The 18648-nt window shown below is 35.2% G+C and overlaps 2 protein-coding genes across 4 annotated transcripts; one reads left to right on the top strand and one right to left on the bottom strand.

Annotated features, from left to right (window-relative positions):
- The first annotated feature begins 32 nt into the window (after positions 1-32).
- LOC139699064 (centrosomal protein CCDC61-like) lies at positions 33-9223 on the top strand. Its single transcript, XM_071598064.1, has 9 exons — positions 33-183; positions 283-365; positions 1624-1799; positions 2919-3071; positions 3581-3797; positions 5556-5665; positions 5747-5901; positions 7149-7616; positions 9171-9223. The coding sequence occupies exons 1-9, from the start codon at positions 33-35 to the stop codon at positions 9221-9223; spliced, it is 1566 nt and encodes a 521-aa protein (XP_071454165.1).
- Positions 9224-11679: 2456 nt separating this feature from the next.
- LOC139698933 (putative OPA3-like protein CG13603) lies at positions 11680-16882 on the bottom strand. 3 transcript variants are annotated; one of them, XM_071597891.1, is made up of 4 exons: positions 16806-16882; positions 16506-16726; positions 15571-15827; positions 11680-12324 (listed from the first exon to the last, which is right to left on the bottom strand). In XM_071597891.1, exons 2-4 carry the CDS (start codon positions 16645-16647, stop codon positions 12130-12132), a joined length of 594 nt encoding a protein of 197 aa, XP_071453992.1. In that variant the 5' UTR covers positions 16648-16726; positions 16806-16882; the 3' UTR covers positions 11680-12129. The 3 variants fall into 3 exon arrangements, with proteins under 3 accessions (XP_071453992.1, XP_071453991.1, XP_071453993.1); XM_071597890.1 differs by having other exon boundaries at positions 16506-16860; XM_071597892.1 differs by lacking the exons at positions 16506-16726; positions 16806-16882 and adding an exon at positions 15970-16224.
- Positions 16883-18648: the final 1766 nt, after the last annotated feature.

The following is an 18648-nucleotide window of genomic DNA, read 5'->3' as shown; positions in this document are numbered from 1 at the left end:
TGTGTTATTCGCAAAAAATAAATTTATTGAGTATGAATGAACAGCCATGGTTGGTTACTACTTGTTTTTTCAAAGGAAATCAATTTCTCGTGAAAATGAGCTCTAATAGAGGCAATTATTTGGAGTTATCTGTCGTTGATAAACATTCTGGTGAAGAGTGGAGTTCCAAGTATGACAGTAAATGTGAGCGAATGATATGATTCCCTTGGGCAATACCATTAGAATTAAAGGGCGAGGTGTTATATTTTTTTCGCAAGTAATTGCTGTTTGCTTTTTTTACAGTTATTGAAAACCTAACTTTCAAAACAGGAAATTACAAGCGATTTGATATTTTCATAACAATGCTGAAGTCGGGACTTTTAAGGGTGATTATTATAATGTTATTCATTTTCATTTCACTGTTTATAAAATTCAAGTATAAAATGTCATAATATATCAATAATTTACCCAATCGACCGTTATTAAAAGCTATGATCTGTCCCTAAATGTCTCATTAATATTCTTAATTCCCTTTGCCATGACTAATCCTTGCATATTAGGTTTGTGAGTATTAGAGAATTAGTTGTATTACTCCTGTTTTTAAGTAACTGGTGATAATAATGTATCTATATTTTTCTTTTGATGAGTAGATATTGGTTTTCTTTACTGAAATTATGTGACATTGCATATTTCAATGGTTATAATAATAGTTTATGATCCAACTCCAACAATCATGTTTTCAGCGTCACATTTACCTTCTTAGTTTTGACCAGTATACTTTGGATCAGAGTGAAGAGTTGAGGCTTGTGCTTTGGGAACTTCATGCTTGTTATAGTGCTCCCAAATTCTTGTCAATAAAATATCGACCATAGTTTATTGTAGTGCTGGTCTTTTATGAAGAAACCTATGCAGTAATCATGCAGAAGACATCCCATAGCTCCTTTTTTGAAAGTTGTTTGACAATATATACTTTCACTGGGCCTAGCACTAGTTTCACTCTTCAGCTTTTGCTCTAGAACTATTGAAGAGTCTAATAAGGAATATCCACTGTCAATATTGAAATTCTCTCCACCAGGGAAGTTGATCTTTTTCTTTCCTAATCTTAAGTGGATATGATTTTTAAGACTAAGAGATAGTACAACTTCTGCCAATCTGTCACAGAAATGTCTATTTTGTCCTCGTTCTTGGCATAAATTCTCAGGGCATTATAAAGTGTACTCTTAAATGTTCAACTGTACAAATCCCATATTTTAGTTCTGGGACACATTATCTGTCCAGTTATTTATCTTATATGTTACTATTTACTAATCCAAATTTATTATTATGTAGCTAAATGCATTTCTGATCATTTTATATCTGTTTGCTCCCTCCTTTGATTCGCACAATTTAAATTTCAATTGGTGAAAAAAAACAGAATAAATACTTACAAAATTAGCATCCATTAAGATGCACTGATGCATGTCTCCTTGTAACAAAAAGTTTCCCTGCCCCTAACTTTCTGCTATGAAAAAAAGAACTTGAGGTTTTCCAAAAAAAGCAGTTTCCCAATAGATTATGTACAAGTTGTATAGGATGCTTCTGCTTTACCATTGATTGTGATACTCCTGAGTATATCATGAGAGATTATGTTTAATTTGCTTATAGACTAGTGAATGTGTTTCATTGGATCTGCTCACATATGAAGATCTCGAGCTTCTTCGTGGCAAAAGGAAGGACAAAACTGGATGCAAACTGAATTCACCACCACCAAGCAGAGGTTCAGCAATTGCTTCAACGAATCGGAGATATTTGATTCTTACCTATACAGTAGAATTTGACAGGTACAGTTGTTAGTTTTTCAAATTATTATTTGATTTAGTGGTTAAATATATTTTGATTAAGCATAACTCAAGGTTTCATGATCAATAAAACATTAATTTCATTGAAAGATGAACTTAAATAAAATATTAAATGATGGCTAATTGCCATTAAAATTTGTCATTATATACATCAGCCTTATGTACATATTCTCATAGTATACAGAAGTAGTATGTATTATGGATATATGCATGCACATACATATATCCATTGGTGGTGTATTGTCCTTATTGAATAGAAATGTAGAAAAAGAGTCCTTGTTCATTCATTTGTTGAGACCACTCATGAAATGATTATAAAAATGATATGTGTATAAAAAAACCAAATTCTTGCTTGTAATTTTATTATGCATGCTATTAAAGAATCAACAGTTCCCGAAATTTTCATCCCCAGCTTGTAAACCATCCACAATTACTGAGGGTATCCACTCATTTTTGATCTTTATTAGTTTATTAGTTTAAGTTAGTTGAATGTAAATTAAGAGTATATGTAATAGTACCTCCAGTTTCAGTCATTTCTGATTTTGCACAAAAACCTATAATATATGATAACAATAATTATTGGTCAAAAAGATCCATATACAGCCTCATCAGTTTATGCACAGATAAATTATGCATAAAATATTTACATGTACCCATAAAAAAATATGCTAAAGTTGCTTTCTCCACCAGAAACTCCTTCACCAAGGAAAAAGACCATTGAAGGACCTATAAGTAGAGAGTTGATCCAAATTTTGACCATGGCTTTATTTTTTAATGTTCTTATTTATTGAAGCATTATTTTTTCAGTCACATTGTAATTATCCATTGGTTTTTATAACCTCTAGGATGGTATTTACAGCTTAAGTCTTTTATGGGTATGATGAGAATGACTATCACTCCTAGTTTTAAGGTTTAGGAAATAGTTTTTTGGCACATACCAGCACCAAATAAATATATAGGCTGATAACAGATAGTGCAAATTCAGATCATCTATGGAAAGAATAAGGGTACAAATTTATACTATTATTTTGATGATATAAGCATATTTTAATGTGTTTTATTGCTATGCTATTTAATAATGTTTTAATCTTAATTGCAAAGGATACACTATCCACTACCAATGGAGTACATTGGCCCACCTAACCCACGAATTCTTCAATCTACAATAAAAAAACTGGAGGCGGAAGTGCAGAAACTAAAAAGCAAGCTTAATGACGGAAAAGACAGTTCTTATGTAGAGCATTGGAAGGAGAGGTAAAATAAGGTGAAACTTATGCTAGCTCAAATGAATAATGGTAATTCTGGTTACTGTGTAAAACTCTGTACATATGATTCTGACACCTGCCAGAATTTATTAACATTAGGAATACCCCTCAAAACTTCAGATTCCGCTAAGTTAACATGATATGGAATGAATACAGTTAATACATATTGGTTGAGGCAGTTTTCCTTTTGTTGAGGACGAAAATGAAAAGGATGCTGCTTTGTGTTGAAATATTTATAACCATGAATACAGTCTTTATTTGAAAAAAATCTTGAATATAATTAAACTTCTTAAATATAATACCACATAACAATCAATAAATGGCAATGCATGTGTACTACTTTGTTCTGGCCAGCTGGTATTTAAATAGACGAAAACGGCTCTCCTTTTTGAATAATCTTCATATTATCATGTCCAACCTTAGGTTGTATGTATTTGGTCCCAAGCAGCCTGCATATTCTTAAATACAGTTATTGTTTGAAACTATTCTTTGGTATAGGGTCAAACACCTTGAGGCCGACAATTGGATTCTTCAGGAAGAAGTTGCTCACCTCAGACAGCTCCTCACAAAACAGACAGGAACCAGGGCAAGTGTACCACCGGGTGACATCCCGGTAGCATTGCAATCTCTTGAGGAACAAGTAAAAAGGGAGAGGGCATCATTCAGAGCAACGGTTCATGGCCTACAAGAGCAAAACTACAGACTGAGACAAGAAGTATGCAGAGGTGACCTTTCGCACTCTAGTGCAATACATACCTGAATTTTGCATAATGCTTGTCCTCATCATACTATCATCATTTATTTTTAATACTCAAATCATATCTCATTAAGTACATGGATTATTTTCAAATTATAAAAATGATGTGCAAGTATTGATGAAAGTGTAGCCATAAAGATTCACAATTGGATAGGAATTCCCTCATAAGGAATGTGCTCAGAGTCTGTTCTGTTTGCCTGATTCTTTTAATATCAAAATATGCAAAATTTCAAACCCAAACCTCAATATTACACCCAAACATATGAACATATTTGCCTTTATTTCTCAATTTGTGTAACAGCAACAACTAGGGCACAAAATTGTCTTATTGTAACACAAATATAGAAGGTCACGATTTTTTCTTCTCAAGTTCTTGGTTATGACTGTCATAATAGTGAAATGATGGAATGTTTGGGTACTGATCAGGGATTCATAGGTACCACCTCAAAACTCACCAAAGCTGTATGATATTTCAAGTATATTCAGTGTTTTCCCACTGTTTGTCAGACCATCCATCACTGGTGCCTATTACTGCACATTGATGAACAAATTGCTTGATGATCTGGAAAAGGAACAGCATGGTATGATCAAGCAAAGGCATCTCTTCTTGCCGACAATGCACCTGCTCAGTCATCTCAAAGTGGGGTTGAGGAATCACTGTATCAACGTGGCTTTTAAATTTTGCCACATCCACCCTATTCTCCTGATCTCACCCCAAGTGACTTCATCTTATTCCCGAAACTCAAGAAACCATTTTATGGTGGGAGATTTAACAACTCAAATGTTGTCATTCAAGAAACGGAGCAAATTCAATCTGCTGAGTTCTACCATGACAACCTTCAAAAGGAGAAAAGTATAACTCTAGATGGGGACTGTAAAATTTTAAGAATAACAAATAAAAATTAAGTTTCCACCGCAATTGTTTGATTTGCAATAATTACTGTAAAATGGTACCTTCACATATTTATAAAAATTTTCATGTAAAATCATTCTAACCTATGCATTGCCATTTTTAGGTTCTCCAGTCTTTCACAGACTCAATCTATTAGTGTTATAACTTCTGATCCTGTATGGTTTGCCACAGCTATGCGATGAATGAACCTTGGAGATCTGAAAATGGATCTTGTTTAACTAATGAATATTTTTTATAAGATGATTTTATTGTCTTCAGTTAAACAATCAGTAAAGAAAATAATTAATGGTCTTCTCAGGGTAACAATTAGATCGTTTCCCGTTACCTTCCTCTTAACAGTGCTGGTAGCACCGTAAATATCCATGCTCACACCTGCAGTTATCATTATGCTTCATTTGTGACTTTCTCAAACTTTTGGCCTTACTTTTACCATCTATGAGGTGAGTCATACCCTCAATCAATCAAACTAAGTCTTGGGTTGATTACTGTTGAAGGAGTTCACATTTAAAAAATTTAAGAGCTTATGTGTATCTTAAACTAGGCTCTCCTTTTTTTTCAAGTCAGGAGCAATGCTGTTGAGGTGCTTTCACACGAACATGCTTCATACATTGCTTTGTGGAATGCTTATTATACCTCCCTGCCTGGAAGATGATATAAAATTCTTTTATGATACTTACCAAAAGAGAGGCTGTATTAAAAAGAGTGACCCCCCCCAAAGAGGAATCTTAACTAATGCTATGAGTGAAAAAAGGTTTTTATTTTCACAGTTGGATGAAATGAAATATATTCAAACGGGTCCCCAGAAATCAGAGCCAATTCAAACTCTCTGGAAGCAGAGTCCAGTGAATTACCAAAGGGTTACATCACCAACACCAAATGGAGGCATTGACAACAACCAACATCACATACCCAGGTTTGATTTCAGATTTTTGAGTTAAATATGATCTCGTGTTATATATTAAACATATATTTAAACTTATAATTTTCATGACAGCTCAAAACCACAACACAGGAATGAAGTATGGCGGGCAAGATTGAACAAACATAATTTTGAGGCAGGAAAGCCAGATGGTATAGCTAGTGAGAGAAAGAGCAGAATGACATGTGCTAATAAGCACAAAATGGACAATTGCAAACATATTGTTTCAGGTACCTTTACAACTGTTTAACATCACAAGAGTTTTTAAAAGTGCATGGAAAAACTATATATCTACATAATTAAATTAACTATCCATACCCTTTGCCACATTTGAAATTGGTGACTGCCAAACTATGTAATGATCATCATTAGTTAAAATATCTAAGGATTGGTTTATCATATCGCATCTGAAGGAGGAAGCTGAAGCAACTATTGCAATAACTACAGAATGTTTATTGCTACATAAGTGGCATGCAGAAGTTGACTGTAACTGCCACAGTAGTAGCCCTCCCAGCAGTTCTGTACCAGTCTGTCAATCTCTTCAATTCTTCATCATCTTCCCTTTATAGAGAGCTGTTCAGTAAATAATGGTCATATTTTTATTTTTACAACAAACCTTTACCCCACTGGATGCAATGTAAATGTCCCACCTTTTTTCCTGACTTTGAAGACATGCTTGTGGCCATTTGTTGATTGCTCCTTCAAAATTAACTCAGTAGCCATCACTTCTTAATTAATTTGCTTCTCATGATGGCAAGCACTTTCCCTGTGTGTGTTTCTTCACATTGGGGAACAAGAAAAAATCATATGTGGCTATGTCTGGCCGATGAGGTGGATGAGAAACATGTTTTACATTAATTTTCGCAAGGTATTAACCAAACAAACTTGGGAAAAAGAGTAAATTTGTTTCCCATAACAACAAATGTCATGTGAGTAGTAGTGGTTTTAGGGGAGGCAACAGACAGCTACGGTCATTTGCGCCATTAGGGATGGATGGGAAAGGAAGGGTTGAGAGAAACCCAGCGTTGGCATTAGTGTACTCTTAACGAAAGGTACCATGGGGTCCGCAGTTTAAAGCCTCATCCATCGAATGGCGTACTCACTCAAAGTGCTCTCCACTAAGCAACTAAAGTACGGATCGAGATACCCCTTAAAAATGTGTGCAGTCTCCAGGGCCCTCTCAGGGAAGCCAGTATGTTAGCCACTGCACCATCCCGATCCCCCTTGTGATGTGTGGTTGTGTAATATCGTGATGAAGCATTCAGCTTGTTACTTTGAATAGTGGCCTTATTTAATAGAATACTTTTAATGAATCATTATCATCAATTTGCATAATCATGTTCAATTGAATTAATAACTTATGCTATATTCATACTCATATCATTACTTCATATTTCATACTCCAATTCCATTTGATTTAATAAGATACTCATAACAGTATATTTAATTCATATTACAAATACTATTAATCTAACAGCTGTGTATGTTGTACCTACTGATGTGCTGTTATTAATATTGTTGCTGGCAGATTCTGATATCCATAGCCGAAGTAAAAGTTCAGGCATTGTGAGACATCGTCCTCACAGAGTGGAAGGGCCGCAGTTCCAAAGCAGGACATGGAAGAGTCAACGACCAGTGGCATCCAGTTGTGAGAGGACTTCTTCGTCATCAGAGTGTTCAAGCATACGAGGGCAATCCCGAATTAAGAAACCCAAATCTAAGCACTCGAGAACCAGCTCGCAAGCATCCTCATGCTCAGTCAGTTCCTCCCTAACCTCAACTTCCATCTCTAACAGGGGCAGGGTGTTCCGAAGAAATGCACACGGAGATGCAGACTATGTGAATCCAATGAAAATTTCAAATTCCACCGGAAAGAGGATTCAGCCACCGCATACAAGTCGTCAAACTCAGCACGGAAAGGATCTTCGGAAGCCCTCACGAAGAGGTAAGCATGCTCATGCATAATTTAAAAGAGGATTACCCCTAATGCCACACTCTGTGTGGGCACAATTGGGAAGAAGGGAGATTTTGGACTGAGTTATTATATACTTTATACTATACTTTATATACTATACTTCAATATACAATTACACTATTGGTGTAAAATTCTTCTCAGATGAAGTTCCTTTTTTATTTTGCACTTTTAAAGACTATTTAGATTCTGTCCTTAATTTTGAGTTAGTTTATAATTTCTAATAACTTATTCACATCGCCAATCCACTGAGTTCAAATTTGTAATGTATTTGATTAAGATTCCATGTCCCGGAGAGAAAAAATTTAGCGTTTATTTATTTATTTAGCATTAGTCTAAAAACAGCATTTTTTGGCCTTCACATCCGACTATTAACAATAGACAAAATTACAAACACCCAAGCCCTAGGTGGAGGAAAACCCACTCAAGCAGGAATCAAACCAGTGACCCTTGGGTTGGCAGGGGAGGACAAAACCCCGCCATCACTGGGGCTGTTGACTTATATACAATAATTATTCTTCAAATAATTTTCAAAAAGCTAAACCAGTTTTAGATTACATTCTGATGTGACCCAACTCTTCTAAGAGTTAGAATCACATTAGAAGGTATTAAATTATAACTAAAATATTATTACATTCAATAATTGTATATTTTTCATTATTTAGCATGTGTCTCAGAGGGAATCAGGACCATGAATGCTTTTTTTCTTGTGATATCAGATGCATTAATCAATTAAGTGAACTTTTGTAAGTATTACCTACTTTGAGATTCAAACTTTTCATCTATTTCGGATTGGAATGCCCATTAATTACATCCAAGCTCTAAGTTGGCCCTCATCCTGCTTTAAGATTTATACTAACCTTACTTGTCTAGCCTAAAAGTTGGGGCATTGCCATCCCAAATGTTTCAGTTCTTTCCAAGGTTCATTTTACTTATATCTGCAGCATTAGTCATATTTTTACTTTAGATTACTCAGATCTCGGATGGGTAAGATCTTATCATACCATGCTCTCCTTTGGCAAAAAATCTATAAAAGAAAACAGCAACCATATTTAAGGTAGGATTCAAATCCATAAAATTCAGATTATCCAGTGTGTATATTTTTTCAAGGATAAACACAGAAAATGGAAATGTGATAGAAGTTTTCAGTTGGAAGAATTCGATAATAAGAGTCATTCGTTTTCGTACTATTTTTTCTCAGTATGATGTGTACTGGGGGACTTTGTGAAAACAAATTACATTGCTTTCTTTTTGGAGAAATTCTTTTGAATTTTTGTATGGTGAAAATTTGGCTGAATAATTTTGAGTTTGTCTTTTTGATAGGTGATATGTACATAAATATATGAATACAAGTGCTAAAGTATATGTTGTATGTATATTGGGAATATGTTACCATTTGATGTATGACTGTGATGGAGGATGGAAATGTGTAGACCACACAGAGGAAGGGACATAGTGGAAGCAATGCTTGCTTTCTGAAAGGAAAATGTAGGGAATTTAAATTTACAATAAATTTCTCATTATAAGCTCCAGATATATCTGGTGGCCCACCTCCCCCTGGGATCCTAATATCTGTGTAAATCTGTGGAAAAGTACGAGTCTTTCTTTTTAGTATGGATATTAAATACTTCCACGAAGTGAAGCCTGAAACAATAGAATATATGCCACTTGCGGTTTATCATTAAGTGTTCCAAGGATTTATTTCTATTGGAGCCTCCTGCTTCAACTATTCTATGAGACCATATGAGTGAAATACCACCACACTAAATTATTGTTCTTAAAAAGAGGTTTAAATATCCAAATAAATGCAACAATTAGCGGATGACTCTGTTAAAAATTACTGTTGTGGCATCTCCCACAGTTTCTTTGGAATTTATTAAAAGAAATCTTTGTTATCAGTAAATAAGTACAGCTAGGAAAAATATATTTCTTTACATTCCAGGAACAACAAGCAGAATGTCCGACCTTGAAACAAGAATAAAAGCACTGCAAAGTATGCTAAAGGAAGGTCTATCTCTCACTTAAATTTTCCAGCTCCATGAATTAATACTACCATTTATTGCTGCCTTGTCTGCAGATAACATTTTCCAAGCATGCAAGTTATATAATTGAAATATATTTGTGAATTCCTTAAGGAACACATTGAAATTGTCTGACTTAATAGACTTAGTAAATGGGCATAAGACTTTTTTAACTTTCCATTCATCCAGTATAGTGAGGAATGATTATTTAACTTTAGCATCTTAAATACTTCATAATTATCACCAATTTGAGTACCCAATATGCTTTGTCTTCACCCCAGAAGTCCTTTCTTTTAATCAGTAATCAAACTGGAGGTTGGTTTGAAAGGTTACGGTAGGCTTCACCCTGTTGTACACCTGCACAATCAAAGTAGGGATGGCCAATCTTCTTCCCGTGCTGTGGTTTTGCAGATAGTTCTATCACCTAAAAACTCACTTAACCAGGTATTTTAGATTGGATTGCCTACAGACATCACATATATTTGAACCAGGAACCTATGGACCAGTAGATTAATACCCCACCGACTGATGTATTCCTAATATATGAGAATTCATCAAATAAACCCAAAGTTGGGAAAAAAATTGTCCTTGACCCAGGAGACATTAGAAAGCTAATGAATATTTGCAAACAATGTTAATTAAAAATTCAAAAACCAATTCTTTTAAGTCCAAAAGTCACTTGTGTGAATGTATTGAGAAATCCGAAGCAAAGAGTCTTTAGTAATTGCGAAAAAATAAGTTCATTTAGATCCTGATTTATTTTTTCTATCCAATATAAAATTGTGATGTTTAAAATATAATATGTGGATAAAGCTTGTATTATTAGTCCAGAAGTAGGTACCTAGCCATTAATGACAAATAGTTCCCATCCAGTAGCGTTCGCCAGGCCAATGGTGTGGTGCATCCATATGCAAGTAATTGCATCACATCCAAACAAACAAGTCTTGTTGACAATCCCTATAACTTGGGAGCCTAGATTCCACAATGGAAAACCAAGAAAATGCACTAGATTTTGAAAGTGACTGAGAAGCCCCTGGAATTTTGTATGATTATGGCAAAATATGTTGTTGTATTATACACCAGCAAATTACCAATAATTGCAATGCTATTGGAACGTGTGCTTCCTATTCTGAGCTTGAATAACATGCTGGCAATGTCCAATGTCGCAACCAAACATAATAGCCAAGCAGTCATTGCTTTTAAACATTAAATGTATTTATAATTATTTTTAGATGCCAGAGTTGCTTCAAACATTTGTTGAAAAGTTGACTAAATCAGTTTGTCACTTCATTAATTGATTCCTTAGCCAATTGGCTCCAAGCCTTTTTCCTGAAAAGCAATTGCAGTTAAAATAAAGTAATTGAAATTTTACATTTTATACACTGAATATTTTGAACTTTCAATTTCTGTATAATGCTTTTTCCTATGAAAATGACGAGTAACAACACATTTTCAAAGTTCACAGTTCCGTCATTATGAATCCAACATTATTTTGAGCATGTAAACAAACCCACTTGGTTCATAGAGCTCATTGGCATAGTATATCTTTATGGCAGTGACATATCCATATGCTCGTCCATAGGTATGTGCTGTTCATCAGGGACCCCAGTTACTAGAAATCCAATCTAAAGACTGGGTTCGAATCACGGAGGCGGAAGATATTTTTCAGGGGTATCTTGATCCCAACTTGAAGTACTTTGTGGAGAGCACTTTTGAGTGAGTACACAATCCGTCCAATGGGACTTTAAGCTGAGGACCCCTTGGTGCCATTCGTTAAGAGTAGGCTAATGCCGATGCCGGGTTTCTCTCCACCCTTCATCCTTTCCTGTCCATCCCTACTGGTGCAAATGACCTCAGCTTGCCTTCCCTAAAATCTACTACTACTCTAATTTAAAGATGTTCTCAGGAGCATATCTTATCTGTAAATAACCCAAAAATTATTTTATCTCCTCTTTCTGCTATATAACCAGGACTCAAGAAGGAAAATTCACACTTTTATAAAGCATAACAATTTATTCACAATCATTAAGTTTCATCAAACATCTTCATGGTACATGAAAAATGCATACCGATTTCACAAACAATCATTTTTTTGGAATCTATTTACATTAAATACAAAGGGCTTTTCTTATACAATATTCAACAATCACCAAATAAGCATGTATGCCGGAGCTATCCCCAGTTTGATGTTCTTTTCAAAGGGTAAAACATAAATTCCCTCATTTCTCAAAGTATACTTCCAAGGTCAAAATCAACAAGCTCATTATTCATTGCAAAATAATATGGAAATGAAGCGTTTTTCAAAATATGGCATCGAGTTGGGTGTGGCAATCGCTTAATAAGTATAATAATGTGACGGTTGGCTCAAGAGTTTGATTCTGTAAGGTTTCTCCTTTTGTTTACAAAACTAAACAACTGCTTGTTTCACCTACAGCCATGGCAGAATATTCTTCGACAAATGGGTGCTACCTTTTCCTGTGCTCTTTGTGCAGGTATTCAATCGCTTCCATTAGTAATCCACCTTCAAACACTGGTGGCTCCTCTTCATGCATGTGCACATCCCCATCAACAATGCACTTCTTGGGCTTCTTGGTCACATGGCTTTCTAACTCACACAGTGTGCGCATCAGTTCGCGAATCTGTGCATCTTGCCTCTCAGCCTAAGCGAAAAGAAACGACGCATTACTATTCAACTCTTGAGATTAGTTCAGTTGCAATCGACAAATCAATACATACAAAAATAAGGTGTAACACATTGTGGATGTAAGCCCAAACGGTTCCCACTCATATTTTGGCTATGACATTCAACTACACTGCGTAAGCTGGGCAAACTGCTGTGTGAATTGGACTTTAGACCTTAAATGAGACTTTTATAGGACAAAATCATGTAGCAAATTAGATAAAAATAGTGCTGCCTTGACTGTAGAATATTACTTGAACATGCTGCATAGAACCAGTTTTAAGAAACATCTGACAGTAAAGGAAAACCTGTAGCAATCTACTGACCATTCAAGAAGTATTCCTGAAAACAGGCTCCCAATTGAATAGAGGACACTCCTCAGACATATAATAATGCGGTAAAAAGCTACAAAATATAAAGCATTGGAATGTTGGATGAATTGAGTGACCTAATTGAGAATTTTTGAGGTAATTTTCATTCATGAAAAAATTTTGTCATCTTTTATGAGTCTACAAATTGCTTAAGGACTCAGCCATATTCTTAACAACAGGTATATGATATTTGTAACAAGATGACAATATTATCTAAGATATGATGAAAGAAAATGCTTCATAGGTTACTTTGCTATTCAAAGATGTCTGCCTTCGGAAAGATTTGGAATATGTTAAAATGTCAACAAATAAGGCAGCCATATCACATTGAAGTTCTCGGGTTAGAGATAATGAAATAGGAGCCTGGAAGATCGTAAAATAAATTTTTTTTAGTCCTCCCCTGTACAGAGCATCAGAGTTTCCTTTGTAATATTTTTCGTGTGATTAGGAATCGGCTGATTGAGAATTATTATATAAGTTTGTTGTGGTGATTCCTAATGCAGTACTTGTTAAGCAACCCCACAAAGGTTTCAAGGAGAAAATATGCTATGCAAAGAGTCATGTAAACCTAAGTACATGAGATCCGCAGAAGCTCTACCAATACAAAACAAGATGAAATGCCAATTACACATACATTAGATCCAATATTGTTTCTGAAGTGTGAGGCTGTCTCAGTGGCACAGGCCAGTTAATGTTGCCTGTTTGCCAGTTATTTATTTTACATTCAAAAGCAAATTAGACAATTCTCCAATGACAATGAGAACATCCATAAGAATGGTAGCGTGGTGGTTGGAGCATTCTGTTACCAACAGAGGTGGTGGTCAAACTTAAATGTAGTCGATACTTCTGGATACCATTGTACGTCACTCTAGAATTTGAGATTCACTTCCACAAATCTTAGGACTGCAAAATGTTGTCTGATAAAATGATCATACAAGTTAGTGATTCAGCAGAATTACCATTGACCCCTGACAAAATACACATTGATGAATTTCTGTCGCCAATCAATTAAAATGATTGACCATCTAGAAACCATTATTCTTTCAATGAGTACATTTCAGATTATGCAATACACAAGAGAAAACTTGATGCTTGCTACTAAACATATTAATGTACTTTCCAGTACAAAATATGGTCCATCAACATAAATAATTCAAAAAAAATCTAATTTTTTATGATATCCTTATCTGGTAGGCCAGCATAAGGTCAACCATGTGATGTATTTACTGAGGTGGTAAAATTATGGAACTTGGGGATGCAGAGCATACTCAATATAGAGCCATGTTGATGACCAAGTGTTTTAAGTTCCCAGCCTAATGACACTTCTGGGATAGTCTCATTTGAGCTCAGCCTGATACTCATTTACTCTCTACACACACCCCATTCTTCTATTCTGATAAACATCTATTACGTTTATCAGAATAGAAGAATGAACTCTGGGCACCCAAACAAACCATTACATTTCTGAGATCACAAATAATAACCAAATTTTCAATACTCACTGAATTATCCATATATAATCCATTTTACAATGGACATAATAATCATTAAAAATGTAATAAGCTTAATATCAAAAATGTATATTTTTACGCATTTAATAAAAGAATAAAATTCCTGCTCTACTTGAGTATTCTCATTTCAATATTCATTTATGTACAATTTATCCATGAAGCCTAAAATGATCCTGTGATCTGCTGTGTGCAATAAAATTTCAATTAATAAGTACGCGAGAGGGTATTGATGGGGAAAGTATATTTAATAAAAATTAAATTGCCAGCCATTTAAATTAGATTTTCGACGGACACAGACTGAACTATCATTAAAAAATTAACTTTGATACTTCAATTAGAATAACTAAAATTAACTTTGATACTTCAATTAGAATAACTGTTAAGAGGTTTAATTTGTTTCATCTTGTCATGGCAGTAAAACATCCCATTTTCTTTCAAATGCATTTCCAATCATCGCAATGCAATCAATTGCCACTGACAATCAAACTACCAATCATTATCCCACTGTTTACCCATACATGCATAAGTCATATAATCGGAATGAGCAGGTAAAACTAAAAATTATTGAAGAGAGAAACACAAAATTTGAGAGAGTCACAAAGAGAGAATCACATCATTAATTCAACAATGCTACAAAGTAAAAAATGTTTATCTTCCTCGTCAAATGATTTTTGCATTCAAAGAAATTTGCAAGTCACATACACAATAGAGGTTGTGTATCCCTGAAAGTTACTATTGCAGAATGTCTCGTAGTTTCTTTTATTTTTTTACCATGACTAATTGCTAAAATTCACTTTGATTAGAGACTCCTTTCTTTCCATTCATAACTTCATTTTTAAATTCACCATTACCAGTAAAATTACATTCTTCTGTTGTCCATAATACACATTGCATAGCTTTTGCTCAGAATTTTTCTTTCCATTTTTTTACAAAATATTGAATGCACATAACTTTTTGTCAAAACCCCCTGTACTTAACAAATAACTCGTGTTAGATTAACGATATTGAAGGAAGCTATTGCGCCTATAACCTTTGCATGGTACAGCTAAATAACTGAAGAGTACCAGAGGTATTTTAATTATTTTATGTCTCTCTAATATGCATGATGGTGATGAAGTTAGTCAATCATTTTAAGAATCTGATATTGAAAAACTATTTTCTTATATTAATATAAAAGCGAAATTCAAAGCTGTGTGCAACAGGCTGGGACTACACCACTTATTACCTTAAAAATAACATGTTTACACGCAAAAACAAATTAATTTGGTTATTTTTTCAACAGCTTCAAAAGAAAATTAACAATGGCACTTAAAAGAACCATAGTGCATAAAAAGGGCAAAATACCTGAAAATATAATTCTCGGATTGTGTAGTTGAGAGTATCCATTTCCTCTTTCCTGGCAGACTCTTTGGCAGTTTCTTTTCTCACTTGCCTCGAATATTCAAGAAAGAGAATGGCAGCAGCAATACTAAAAATTATACCTTCTCCCAGGAGATTTGCGCCAAGCTCTATCGCCATTGTTTCATTTAAGCTAGGGATATTTACTGGCCTCCCTAAGTTCATTACCCACATTTTTGCTTTGACCTCGCACCAGTTGTAAACTGAAATAAATGAAAAAGTTAAAAAATGTGCTGTAAATAAAGACTTAAAAATCTTCATGCGGTGGATGTAATTAGCGGGAGGTTAAACATGTTAGCTTAAATTTCATGAAGCTAAAGGGCGAAATAAAATGTAAAAACATACGCTGAGCAGGAGGCATACAAATTTTGTTGCGGAAAAATGGACTCTGCAATGCTTTTTTTTGTAGGTAGCGTGAAGTTGGTCGCGCAATTTGTCTAATGAGTAAAGCTACCAACTTAGATACAGGTAAAGCGGTGGCCATTGTTTATGCGAAATGTTGTAGAATCAAATGTTGAACGTGTTTTCAAATTACTGACACATAACTACACTACACAGTTCACACACCAAACTAGACAGTTCGCATAAACCATGCAAGAGATCCTGCAAGTAAGACACATGTTTACACCAGATGATGAATGAATCATTGTCACTTTACGGTTGCAAGTAAAATAAATATAAAAATGTGACCTCAAATATACGAAGGTCAATGTGTAACAGTTTCTCTATCCCAGTATAATGACTGAAGATATCTGAGAAATCTCTCAAGAACAAGTTTCCAATTACAGTAAATTGATTATATTAATGAGAGCTGAAGATAGTCGGTTACCCAAAAATTCATTTCTCGCAGAACTTCGACAAGTACAAATGATGGAACTTACACTGTGCTGGCGGCATGCATACATAAGTCCTGAAGAAATGACTATTCTTTGCTCTTTCTTTTAAAATATTAGCAATTGGCTTGCTAATTTGTTTCAAAACGAGTCCTCCTAATTTAGCTACAGGGAAAGCTCCCACAACCATTGTCACGGTTACTTGATAGAGGCAGCCATAATAATTATTGTCCGAGCGCAACGCGCAGCATCACTCGACTACTCTGGAACTGTAGATTATTGGTAAATTAGAGCATTAAGATTACAGCATCTTATGATAATTCGTACGTAATATACTGAGTTGCCTACACTATGGTTACTCAGAGTAGCACCAAGGAGTACTATTCTGTTATTTTAAAATAATGACGTCAAGCAAAGGGTGATATCCTTAACAGCTGAGAAACGATATTCGCCAATATACAGAAAAAACAAGGTGTAATAAATGTCCTTTTTTGCAGGATGCTTTATAAATTTAATTTTCATGCTAAAATTAACTGAAGATGGACTAGATTGGATATTTAATAGTTAATGAAATCTTAGATACATTTCTCAAGGCTTTAATTAATACTCATTAATTAGTTTGTTGGTATAATAGGGGAAATTGCAAATTATTTTAATCACAGTGAAACATCCTTGTTAGCAGCTATTTGATTCAGGTTTTTCCATATTTGTGTCCTTCCTCGAATTCTCATTATTCGTGAATATTTTATCGGAATCTTTTTATGATTCAGGGAGTCAAGATTATCGCAATTTTCCTTGTGAATGTCGAAAGATGGCAAAACATGTACCATTGGTAAATGCGTGTGATTTTCTGTTATCTTGTAAAGAAAAAGAGATATAATAGACGACAACCATTCGAAATCTAGGATGCCTGCAAGTGATGGAAATATCTGGCGCTATGTTTGGTGGTGTGGAAAAGTGGAGCAGACGATGGGGACGGGGTGTAAAAACAATCTCATTGCCTTCGGTAGCGAGGAAGTGGGAGCAAGGTCGGCTGGCGAAGTAGTTTTGCAAATTTCTATGCCAATGCGTCACGGTGCGAAGGACCTTCGCCCAATCAGGGTAAAGTATTCGCGTGCGTGCATTAAAATATTCTATCTTTCCTGATTTTTCAGTTGACCTCCGTCATGCCTCGTGCATTGTTGACCGGTTGACATCTTTCGATGATTTCCACCTTCTTGTCCTGAAAAAAAATTAGTCCGAGCGAGACAGTGATGTTGGCGAAACAAAAATCATGACACAGTAATATGTTTTTGAATTTCAGATTGAAATAGGGCGCATCACTGTTAATGTTGTTATTTCAACTGGTGACGTAGTTAATCATAGAGACTTGTGAGGAGCCGCGGGAGTTCTCATTCAGGCGTTTAGTCATGACGGTTTTTATCTAGTTTTCATTCTATTCTACGCTGAAGATTCAACGGATTCCTTTTAAGGATAGTAACCGGTCGGTAAGTGTTGCAATATTGGGGAGAGCTTGACGAAAATCAGTACTGCGCCATTTCTAGACCTCAACCAGTAATCCTTACGAAGTGGCGGCATTGGGCAATTCAGGGGCCTGGTAACGCGGTCATGACCACCTAAAAAACTCGCTTTACTTTGCCGTATATCCCAGGAACATTGGACTCGAATTCTAAATAGCTATCAATAGATTTGCGAAGAATAACATTAGCCGTATAGATCTTGTCCCGTTAAAAACAATGATTTTTTTTAAAATTCACAGTTGAAAACTCTGGGATTTTCAATACTATCTTCTATTTTCACGACATGACTGTGACCTCCACAAATTGAATCCCTATCTCCGCCCCTGACACTTGCGCACGGTGTTTGACGCCAAGGGGGGGTGAGGAATGGGACTTAAGGGTGCCTATGATGACGAGAGAGGACAGGGCCAGTTCAACCACTAGACGAGGCTGGTGACTGCCATGGGCATGCAGAAATTTTTGAAAGGTTTCAACAGAAAATATTATCGTCTGCAAGCACCCATCGTCGGAGAATTCTTCGCCGAGCCCAGTGAGTAACCATTTCACGGTTTAATCTTCTCCCAGATAATGATTCTCTATAGGAAACTGGTCGCAAATACATTAATATTGTATGGCAGAGCAAATTATTTTCTTTCCTACTCATCATGAAAGAGTTCCACGAAACAAAGCCA

The sequence above is a fragment of the Hetaerina americana genome, unplaced genomic scaffold (assembly GCF_022747635.1).
Source record: "Hetaerina americana unplaced genomic scaffold, ioHetAmer1.1.p SCAF_9, whole genome shotgun sequence".
NCBI classification, from domain to species: Eukaryota; Metazoa; Arthropoda; class Insecta; order Odonata; family Calopterygidae; genus Hetaerina; species Hetaerina americana.
The sequence above is the reverse complement of the archived record's forward strand: the minus strand, read 5'-3'. Positions and strand labels throughout refer to the sequence as shown.